At 56.1% G+C, this 11,544-nt stretch overlaps 1 protein-coding gene across 1 annotated transcript; it reads left to right on the top strand.

Annotated features, from left to right (window-relative positions):
• Nucleotides 1-460: 460 nt before the first annotated feature.
• On the top strand, nucleotides 461-11,176 carry SDC3 (syndecan 3; the record flags this gene model as incomplete). Its single annotated transcript, XM_017830554.1, has 4 exons — nucleotides 461-947; nucleotides 1,523-2,151; nucleotides 3,742-4,012; nucleotides 4,995-11,176. Coding segments are annotated over 4 exons (1,554 nt in total), but the record flags the coding sequence as incomplete, so codon positions are not given.
• Between the last annotated feature and the right edge of the window lie 368 nt (nucleotides 11,177-11,544).

Here is an 11,544-nt window from a genome sequence, read left to right as displayed (position 1 = left end):
AGATGTCATCGGAGTCGGCGCGAGCTCGCCACAAAATGTCTGCTGGGAGTTGTTCTGGGGGGAAAACACGATTCTGGGGGTTGTCTGTGCTCCTGCTCCCTCGGTCTTGCTCTTCCCTGCTGCGTTTAACCCGTGCCTTGTCCCACGAGGCGTCACTGGCGCTGGTTTTGTGGGGCTGGAGCTGGTTTTGTGGGGCTGGAGCTGTGTCTGGGGTGGCACTGGCCTTGATTTGGTGTCACTGGCGCTGGTTTTGTGGGGCTGGCACTGGTTTTGTGGGGCTGGAGCTGGTTTTGTGGGGCTGGAGCTGTTTCTGGGGTGGCACTGGCCTTGATTTGGTGTCACTGGCGCTGGTTTTGTGGGGCTGGAGCTGGTTTTGTGGGGCTGGAGCTGTGTCTGGGGTCACTGGCCCTGATCTGTGGGGCTGGAGCTGTTTCTGGGGTGGCACTGGCCCTGATTTGGTGGGGCTGGAGCTGGTTTTGTGGGGCTGGAGCTGTGTCTGGGGTCACTGGCCCTGATCTGTGGGGCTGGAGCTGTTTCTGGGGTGGCACTGGCCCTGCTTTGGTGGGGCTGGAGCTGGTTTTGTGGGGCTGGAGCTGTTTCTGGGGTGGCACTGGCCCTGATTTGGTGGGGCTGGAGCTGGTTTCGTGGGGCTGGAGCTGTTTCTGGGGTGGCACTGGCACTGATTTGGTGTCACTGGCACTGGTTTTGTGGGGCTGGAGCTGTGTCTGGGGTGGCACTGGCCCTGCTTTGGTGTCACTGGCCCTGCTTTGGTGTCACTGGCCCTGATTTGGGGGTTGGAGCTGCTCACTGTCTCTCCCCTCGGCCCCAGGCTCAGCGCTGGCGCAATGAGAACTACGAGAGGCCCGTGGACCTGGAGGGCTCTGGGGACGACGATCCCTTTGGGGATGATGAGCTGGACGACGTCTACTCCGGCTCGGGCTCGGGCTGTAAGTGCCTGTGGGGCTCCTGGGAAGGGTCCCTGGCTCTGGGCTTGGTGGGGCTGGGGAGGTTCTTGCCGTGGGATGTGAGGGAGGGGATTGCCCTTCATCCATCTCCACCTCCTGCCCTCTCCTAGACAAAAGCAGAGGGAGCTGTGCCCGAGGTTGGGCTCAAGTGCCTCGGTGTCCATGGACATTGGAAGGGGCTGCCCAGGGAGGGGGTGGAGGTGTTTAAGCACAGACTGGACGTGTCACTCAGTGCCATGGGCTGGGTGACAAGGTGGGGTTGGGTCACGGGTTGATGATCCCAGAGGTCTGTTCCCACCTGGTCGATTCTGTGATTCTGGGATTTCGGTCTCTGGCCCTGCTGGGCAGGATCAGCCCTTCAGCAGGAGCTCTACGACAGGAGCACGTGTTGTGGAGCTTTCACAGACCCCAGAGAGGGGCTCTGCAGCCCTTGGTTTAGCTGAGCCTGGAACCACTCCGTGCTCTATTTTTGGGAGATGAGGCCGGGAACAGGTCAGCCCTGGGAAATTCTGAGGCAGCAGTGGCTTCACTTTTCTCTCTTCTCCCACCCGTTTCAGACTTTGAGCAGGAGCTGGGGCTGGAGACAGCCATGAGCCTCCCCACGGACACGGCAGTGCCGCCGCCCACCACGGCGGCCGCGCTGCCCGTCACCGCCGTGCAGCCCGTGGCCACCCCCTTGGAGCCATCCCCCGCCCAGGACACCACCCCCGGGCAGACCACGAGCGTCCTCTACGTCTCCAGGACCACAGACACGCCGGTGATCCCCAGCTGGAAAGCCACCACCACCACCAGCACCACTCCCAGCGCCCCCCCGACCACCACGGCGACCACCACGACCACCACGGCGGCCACCACGACCACCCCCCAGGCCACGACCACCACCAGCACCACCGTGGCCACGGCCAAGCCCACCACCACCACCACCACCACCACCACCAGGAGGTTCCTGCCCCCCTTTGCCACCAAGGCAGCCACCACCCGGGCCACCACCCTGGAGACTCCCACCACGGCCGTCCCCGAGACCAGCACGCCCACCGAGGTGGCCACGTCACGCCTTGTCCCCACCAGCACAGCCAAGCCCAGGTCCCTGCCCAAACCCACCAGCTCCAGGACTGCAGAGCTCACAGAAAAAAGCACGGCCTTGCCACCCGCTCCTGCCACGCTGCTGCCCACAGAAGCCCCCCAGGTAGGAGGCAGGACCCTTCTGAGGGGCTCGTGGGCCACGTGTGGAGCCAAGAGGTGGCCATGGGAAGCCTCTGGGGTTGAGTTGTCCTGGGCCAGTTGCTCAGAGGGAGGTCAAGCCAGGTTGGGCTCTTCCAGCTCTGCAGAGAGTGGAACATTTGGGAGTTAGGGGGGGAATTAAAGAGTGGGGGGTTTAGCGTGGGCAGGGCATGGTGATGGGGCTGGGGCAGAGCTGATGTCACACCCAGGGGTGTGACACATGTCCTGGTGAGCCCAGTGCTGCCTTACCCGGCTGCTCCAGAACAGTTTCCCCAGGCAGGAGGAGTGCAGGGCTGGGGGCACCACATCCCACGGGGACAGAGCACCTTTCCCGGGGGTTTGGTGTCCCGGCTCACCGCACCGTTTCCCAGCTCCCGGCCTGTCAGTGGGAGGCCCAAACGCTCCTCCCAAAAGCTCCTCAATTACGGCCTGATGGTGCATTTCCTGCCCGTCGGGTGTCCTGAGCAGGGGATTTAATCCACTGATCCGTCTCGCATTCAGAGCCCCTCGGGGGCCCTTTGCGAGCGCTTTGACTGAAAGGTGGAGTGATTTGTCTAAACTAGTCCCTCTTTTCTGCGCACAAACACGAGCGGGGAGCGCTCTGGGCTCTCGCTGACCTTCAATTAATCTCTGTCACACAAACGGCTGCTTGTGGGAAGCGCTGAGCCGTGTGCTGGCCCCGGGCGGAGAGGATATGGAGAGGGCTCCCGCTCACCACCCCCTGCTCTGCTCATCCCGATTTGTGCCGAGGCGGTCGTGGAAGGAGCCGTTTTCCCCACAGAGGAGGGATCCCAGGGAAGTTTGGCTCAGGGATGCTCAGTGTGGTCCAGCTCAGCAGGGACAAGGGGGAAGGTCAGCGGGGATTTGGCCCTGGGGATGTGCAGGAGGCAGGGAAGAGGGATGGAGGGATTGGAGTGGCTCATCTGCCCAGCCCGTGTTTGCTCTCCGGGCTGGGTTCCCTTCCTGGACGGGGGGCTTGGTCAGGGACTGCAGGGATCTGGGCTGGCTCCATGTCCTGGGTGGGAAGGATCTTCCTGCTCCTGCCCTGTGCACAGGGCTGCAGCCATCGGAGCAGGTGGAAGGGAGAAAAGGGGGAGGGAAGGGACCCCATGGTGCTCATCCAGCAGCACCTGGTCCTTGTTGCTGTGGAACGAATGCTGGTGTTGTTTGTGTGGAGGAAGGAGGCACCTGTGAGCTGTGTCATCCCCCCGTGGGTCAGGGGACAGAGAGCCCAAAGGAGGGCCTGGGCTCTGGGGTCTCTTTAGGGGAAGCTACAGGCAACAGGTGAGAGTTTGTGCATCTTGAATGCGCTTGGGCTGGGGACAGAGCAGAGTGGTCCAGCTCAGCCCTTTGGGGAGCACCGGGAAGTGCAGCTGTGTTGCTGCTGCAGTGTCATTGTCCAGCTCAGGGAAGGGACGTCCCAGTGTTATCCCTACTGAGAGGGCCACCCTGTCTTCGCTACTGTGATGTCCTTCCTCTAAACACACCGGAGCTGCCGGAGGCAGGAGCCACCCTTTAGTCCTTGTCCCCTGCCCCACCTTGTCCTCTCTCCCAGATGGAGCCGGGGGAGGTGACGACAGCCCTGGACAACGAGCTGGAGGTCCCGGTGAGCAGCGGCCCCAGCGGGGACTTTGAGATCCGGGAGGAGGAGGAGACGACCCGTCCCGACCTCGGGAACGAGGTGATGGCCGTGGTGACACCCCCGGCGGGACCCGGGCCCGGCAGGAACGCGGACACGGGGCTGCTGGACAACACGATAGACTCGGGCAACTCCGCGGCACAGCTGCCCCAGAAAAACATCCTGGAGAGGAAAGAGGTGTTGATAGGTGAGACCAGGGGCCTGGGCTGGGGGAGGGAGGGCTGGGGGGCTTGGGGGGCAGAGATTTGGGCTGGCCATGCCCCAGGAGAGGGGTCGGTCTTTGGCGGGGCATTGGGGTAGGGCCAAGCCTGGGATAACCCACACTCACCTGCCAAAATGGGCATCCAAGGGCTTCTCATTCATTGCTGGGAGATTTTTGGAGTGTCCCAGGGTTCCTTCATTTTTTTCCAGGAGAGTTTGGAGCATCCCAGGGCTCCCTATTCCTTGCCTTGAGAGTTTGGAGTATCCGAGGGCTCCTCATTCTTTTCCAGGAGAGTTTGGAGCATCCTAGGGCTCCCTATTCTTTGATTTGAGAGTTTGGAGCATCCCAGGGCTCCCCATTTTTTGCTGGGACAGCACAGAGCTGTGCACAACTTGCTCCTGATGAGCTGGGCTTCCAGGAGAAAATCAGGATGTCAGTGGAAAGATGTGCTGCTGAGTAACACCCAGCCACCTCTGACTGATTGAGGGGAGGAGGGAGATGCCCTGGGAGGGCCACTTGTCCCAGCCAGAGGGGCATCAGAGGTGGGACAGGGGTGCCAGTGTCCCACCAGCAACTGAGGATGGCACAGAGGGGCAGCCAAAGCTCTGGGGGTCTTCAGCTGAGGGTAGAACCCAAATGAGCAGCTCTTGGGGGCCCCTCCTCACGTGAGGTTACAGCCTGTGCAGGGGCTGCCTCGTGCTGGTGCATCACCCACTGAGGTGCAGCTGGGAGTAGAAGCCTTTGGGTGCCACCAGCCCTCGGCATCACTCCCTGGGGAGCTCTCGAACCTTTAGACCCCCCCACCTTCCCTGTCAGCTTTCCCGACCGTAGGTTTTGGGAGAAAAGCTGCTCCCAAAGCTTTGTGCAAAGCACAAAGCCGAGCTGCAGTCCCAAATGCCCCCTCCCCAGCCGGTCTGTGCCGGGGCCGAGGGTGGCACTGACGGCCGTGCCCCGTGTTGTGTTGCAGCCGTGATCGTGGGCGGCGTGGTGGGAGCTCTCTTCGCCGCCTTCCTGGTCATGCTGCTCATCTACCGGATGAAGAAGAAGGACGAGGGCAGTTACACCCTGGAGGAGCCCAAACAAGCCAACGTGACCTACCAGAAGCCCGACAAGCAGGAGGAGTTCTACGCGTAGAAGGAGAGCCGGCGTGCCTCGCCCTCCCTCCCTCCCCGCTCCAAACTCGCCCTCCTCCTCTACTTCATCCGGTCTCTTCTCTTTCCCCCTCTCTTTCCCTCTCTGTTTTTTTTTTTTCCTTTGGATCAGACTGTGAGTTTGAAAAGGCAAAAACCCGCAACAGCTGAAGGAGCAAACACATCTTTGGCGTGATGAGACGTCGGGTGCCCGGAGCATCGCCGAGCTCGGAGCGAACCCCGCCGGCCTTCCCGCTGCTGGGATGGACAGGGCAAGGAGCCAATGCCAAGGTGGCCGTGCCCAGGAGCGCCCTGGAGAGCACAGGGTGGGGTGCTCAGGCTGCCCACAGCGACTGGAGGTCAAGTGGACTTTTCCCAGCACAAGGGACTCTGGGATCCGGACACCTTCTCCCAGTCCTGGGGCGCAGGGGGCTTGGTTTGGATTTATCTTCCTTGGTTTTTTTCCATTCGTAAAGGAGGGAGGTTTCTTTCCCTCTGTCTTCCTTTTATTTTTTTTTTGTTTGCTTTTTGAACGGGGTTGGTTGCTTTGCAGGAATTCCCTTGCTCCCTGCTCCTCTTGGAAGAGAGGACACAACTCCCAGATATGCTTGGAACCTTGGAAAAAAGCACAAGGGGCTGGAATACCTGGCTGGAATACCCGGGGTTTGCTCTTGGCAAAATAAGAAATAAATACAAATGTGGCCAGTAGGCTGGGATTGATCTCTTTGGATCAACTTTTCAGAGAGTTTGCGGAGCAGCAAGAAGCGGCACCGGGGGCATCTCCTGCTGCTCCTGCCACCACCCTCCTGCCACCACCCTCCTGCCACCACCTCCCTGGAACAGCCGGAGACCTTCAACCTCCTGAACCTGCCGAGGGGTTTGGTGGAGAAGGGACTTTGCTTAGGCTGGGGTTTCACTGTGACCAACAAAACTGGGCTTGCAAGAGTGCTGGTTTTGGAACAGAGCTTGGTGGGGAGCTGGCAAGGGGTGGAGACGGATATGGAGAAGCTCAGTCCTCTCCCAGGTTCCTCCGGAGTGGAGAACAAAGGCGGGAGATGCAGCACGAGGAAGGAGATGCCAAGGAGAGGTGACACTCTGTCCCCTCGGGGGTCAGGGAGGGATCCCTGGAGGCACCCAGAAGGTGAGGAAGATGAGGCAGAGGTTGGCTGCTACACATCACTGGAAAGACCCAGGACTGATGGTTTGTGTTCCTTGTGTTGTTCCTTAAATCCCAGTATAACCCCCGGGGCACCGGGAGCCTGATGGCATCTGATGGCATCCGATCCCTGGAATCCAGCAGCACCCAAGAGCTGGTTTCCCCTCTGAGGGTGCAGAGCAGCAGGGCCTCTTCCAGATCCAACCGTGCCTTACAGAAAGGCTGGATTTTTAGGAGCGAGCTCTGCGCAGGGAAGTCAATTAGTTACTTCAATGAGTTGGCTTTTAATGAGCCGAAGCGCCGCTCGGGATGCAGTCAAGGAGCTTTGTTTTCACGACGGTTGTGATCTTGGTGGTGTCCCACGGAGACCTTGGCTTTGCTCTTAGTGCAATTTGAACAGGAAAACGGGCGAAAAATGAGCTGCTTTGACTCTTTTGTGTGTTGTGGATTAACCTGCACGGGGCCAGTGACACTTTGTCCCCCGAGGGTGTCAGTGGACGTGGGGTTTTATGGCCTTGGTGGAGGGTGTGAGGCAGCAGAGCTTCTTTGGGGAAGGGATTTGAGAGGCCAAATGCATATTTTAAATATATATATATATATACACACGCACACTCACATACATACACAGTTATATATATGAAATCCCTGTAAATTTTCGTTGCACTGCATGGGATGGTTGGATGGGATTTGTGGGTGGGCAGGTGGGAGGTTTGGGCTACACTCCTTTGGGGTGTGACCCAAAATGACAGCCTGGCTTTACTTCAGGGTAGGGAACAGAGCCCCGTGCATGGATCAGCTCTAAAATGCCCAATTTAGAGCTGCCAGCCTCAAAATCATCGCGGGTTTAGGTTCTTGGGAGCTTGGAAATGATCCCGTTGGATGCCTTGGATGGTGGTGCTGGAAGGCAGATGGTGTTGAGTGTGTGTGTGACCATTCCTTGGCTCCATCCTTGGGCATTCCTTGGGCTGTGGGGGATGAGGAGGGAAGGAGGGTCCACACAGCTGAAGAGGCTGGTGCCACCCTGGGGGCAAAAGCCACTTTTTCCTGCTCAAAGGGGAGTTTCAACTCATTAATTGGATGGTCTGGGGGGATTTTTGGTCCTTTTGGGTCCACCCAAGGGGCCCAAGCAGCGGGCAGTGGTAGACATCAAGGCTCTTCATGATTTAATGAGTTGGGCTTGGCATCAAGGCCACCCAAACCCACCATCTTTTGGAAAAACGTGGAATTAATCCTTTGAGCTTGCATTAAAGGAAAAAAAACACCTCTCCCAGCTTAATCTTTTTAATGCTGCTTTTCTTAGCTGCTTCCCTAATCTTCTTCATTCCTTTTTTTTCCCCCCTATTTAATAGTCTGAAGTTCCATAATACAATTTTTTTATTCGCTCAAGCTTAACCTCGGCTCTCTCAGCTGGTGTTAAGTTGTAATCCTGGCACTTAAATCCGTCACAGTTTGCCAAGTGAGGGGGGCTGGAAGTGGGAGGGGGGGGAGAGGAGCCAGGGCAGGACCTTTTCTTTGCAGTAATTAAAAGTGGGAGATGAGCACGTGCAAAAAAAAAAAAGACGTGAAGGTCATTAAAGTGATCATCAGAAGTGATCAAAGTCTTAATTCATCGTTCTTCTCCTTCTTCCACACCTTGGCTGTGCTGCTGTCTGCCCAGAGAGGCTCTAAGAGCATCTTTTGGGCTTGGAGCCTGCCTTTCTGGTGGTGAATTATGAGTTATGAGTTATGTCACAGCCTTTCCTGCCGCCTCAGCTCCTCAGGGGCACTGGGTTAGTTGGTGGAGTTGATGCTTGGGAGGGGAAAAAAGCCTTGTCTTGCTGGGGGTGGTGGATCCTGAGCCTCCCTCCAAGGGTAGGGGATGGTGGGGCAGAGCTGGACACGGGCTGTGAGTGTTTGCGAAAGGTCCCCTTCCAAAAAAACCTCAGCCACCATCGTTTCTCCATGGGATGGGGAAAACCCCAGTGGAAGCTGGTGGCATGGTGCTGCCAGGGGGTGCAGGGGGGCATTTTCTGAGCTGGAAGGGACCCACAAGGATCATCAAGCCTGACTCTTGAGTCTCCAGCCCAGCTCAAGCCCATGCAGGGGCTGAACCCACAACCTTGGCCCCAGTTTTACCCAGCTGAGCTCGTCTCAGAGGGGTGGGGGTGGCTTCTGCTCAGGAGCTCCAGGGCTTTTGGGGCATTCCTGGTGGGAAGATGGGTTGGGAAGAAGCGAGACAGCCCAGCGGGGAGGGACCCCAGCGCCCTCCCTCAGCTGCTGGTTTGGCTGCCGAGCGGATCTTTGGGAAAATTAACTCCAATCTCAGCCTGAGCATCTCCCACATCCCCCCCTCCCCAAACCTGCCAGCTCTGTCTGGCATCATCCCCCTGGGCACAGACACATCCCTGCTGGTGATCCCAGCTGTGCCCGTCCTTCCAGCTGTGCTCCCTGAGGGGGGGTGGGAGCAGAGGAAGGATTTCCCACTTGTTTTTTCCGTCTCTTTTCTGCCTGTCCACGTGTGCGTGTGATGTGCTGGAGCTGAAGGAGGACTCTTGGCCTCGCCAGCTGAAGGATTTTGGAAGCTCTGGAATTGCACAGCGTGGAAGGTGGGCTGGGCTCCTCTGCCAGCTGTGCTGCCCCTCAGGCACTCTCAGATTTGCAGCAGGAGAATGATAAATATCCAGGGACTCCTGGGCCACAGAAATAAGGAGGAGGCAGGAGGAGGGAAGGGAAGGCCAGAAAACATGTGTGAGAGCCCAGAGGAGGGGCTGGAAGGGGGAGGACGGGAAGGGCAGGGGATGGAGGGGCCCCAGTCAGCAGCAGGACCAAGGCCTGGACGGGATTTGCAGGGCTGGGACTGAAATGTGTCTTTCCTCCAGAAATCGCTTTGATTTTGAACCTTTGAAAAACAAGCAGCAGGACTAAAACAAGCTTAGGGGATCCTGCTGCAGGGAAGGTGGTGGCTCTGGGCTGGATGGGTGCCCTGGTGTGCTGGTTTCTCTCAAAATATCCCGTTCTCTCCTTATTTTGCCCGATGGGTGCCAACGATCCCTTTGCTACCCACTGGCCTTGTCTCTGGCTCTCCAGACCCTCCTCTCCAACCCCTGCTACGAGGGACCAGCTTTAACAAGAACAAAACCCTCTTAAAAAACCAAGACTGGATTTTTAAATTCATTTTTTTCCTCCCTAAGCACTCTTTTTTTAGGGAGGGAGGGAGGGAGGGGGCTCGAAGCTTTTCTAAAGTGATGCCGAGTTTGCAGCACTGAAAGGTTTTGATTGGGACAGCTCCCAAGGGTTTGTTGGGATATCTCCCTGGGATATCCTTGGCAGCTTCTGGGGGTCCTCTGGGAGCAAGGGAATGGGTGTGTGGTGTGTCTGTATGTATATATATGTGTATGTAATTAATATATATGTATATATGTATATACGTGTGCGTGCAAGGCACGGGGACGGGGACAGGAACAGGTTCAGGGTGAACTCTGCACCTGAGGAGGAGGAGGAGGAGGAGGAGGAGGAGGAGAAGGAGGAAAAGAAGGAGGAGGAAGAGTGGTGTTTATCAGCAGCTCTGCAGCCCTTGCACCCCGTCCCATGGGATGGATGCAGGATTCCTCATGAATTCCTTGCTGCTCCTTCCTTCCCTGTCACAGCACCAGCCTGATCCTGGTCACCTCCAGTCTGGCTCTGGGTGTTCCAGGGTGGGGGATAAGGAGCCTTTGGGCTTGCTGGAGCTGGAGCAGATCCCGGGATGCTCCCGAGGCCCCGTGGTGGCTCCGGCGTGTCCCACAACCCTCGTGCCTGCAGCTCCATGGACATTCCCACCCCCCGTCTCTAGAGGAGTCTCAGTCTGGAGTGTACAAACTTTGGTTTTAATTTTGGTTGGTTTTTTTTTTGTTCGCTGGTTTTTGTTGTTTTGTTCTGTTTTGGTTTTTGTTTTTTCTATGACGTTGATTTTTTGGGGGTAAAAAAAATCCCCCCCCCCCCCGCGACGCCCAATTTTTTTTCCACCCCGACATTCCCGACGGTTCATCCGCAGCATCTCCAAAGACCTCGAGGGGAACCAGGGACTTTCTGGGCTTTAAATTCCCCCTGTCGTGGGTCCCACCTGGTCGAAGTCACCCCAGCACAGCTGACAATCAACCCAGACAGGAACTGCTGACTTGAGAAAAACAACAATCCGGCGCAGTTTGATGGAACTACTTTTTGAAAATCACCTGCTTCTCCCTCACTCCACCCACCACGTCTCCAGGATGAACCATCACCCGCTGGTTCTTCTGTAAATAAACCAGGAAATGGTCTTGTATAAATTAAAAAAGATTAACAAAAAATAAAAATAAAAAAAAAAATCCGTTGATATACACCAAAAAAAAAATTAAAATATCCCTTTCCAGAAGATTTCAGGGACTCAAAGGAAAGCCCAACAAGTGACCCCACTTCAGTCTTTCTTTGGAGCTGATTTACAATCCCAACAGGAGAACAAGGCATAAAAAAATCTGGAACACTCCCAAATGTTGTACCTTTCAAGGAATACGGGAGGGGAAAAAAAAATGCATGTAAATATTTTTAATAGGAAACATATCTTAAACAGAACTTTTTTTTGTATGTACATAACTCTTCTAGAGTTTAGTACTTAAATTGCTTCATAGTGTCTGTTTAAAAAACGAAACAAAAAAATAAAATAAAATGTTTGTTAATTGTTTTTGTTCTTACTCAATGGCCAAAACTTTAAAAATAATGAAAAAAAAAAGAAAAAAAGACTATAAAAAATAATCTTTGCCAATGGATCTAGCACTGTAATGGTACTGTCTATTTTTTTTAATTATTTCTGTGCTGTGCCCATTTATAAAAGGAGGAAAAAAAAAACAAAAATAAAGTCATTTAAACATTGTCTGCCCAGGGCTTTGCCTGGTTTTTTTTTTCCTGCCCGTTGTCCTGGGGGTCTGTGGGGCTTTTGGAGGGAGAAGGTCTCACTTGTTCTCAGGTCTTGGTGCCATCAGGAGAGGACTGGTGGGGAAGGGATGGTGGGGAAGGGATGGTGGGGAAGGGATGGGGGGGAAGGGATGGTGGGGAAGGGATGGTGGGGGAGGGATGGTGGTCTTTGGTCCTAATTTGGTGAATGAATGGTCCCCATGGCAACTGCAGGGGTGCTGGGGAGCCCTGGGCACTGTGGACCAGCCCAGCCCAGCCTGGTGGTGCCTGTGCTGGACCATGGGGGAGGTTTGGATGGAGGGGGAGAGCATGGAGAGCATGGAGAG

Source organism: Lepidothrix coronata, unplaced genomic scaffold (assembly GCF_001604755.1).
Source record: "Lepidothrix coronata isolate B3197 unplaced genomic scaffold, Lepidothrix_coronata-1.0 Scaffold180, whole genome shotgun sequence".
NCBI classification, from domain to species: Eukaryota; Metazoa; Chordata; class Aves; order Passeriformes; family Pipridae; genus Lepidothrix; species Lepidothrix coronata.
Note: the sequence above shows the minus strand (reverse complement) of the source record. Positions and strands in the feature narration are given on the sequence as shown.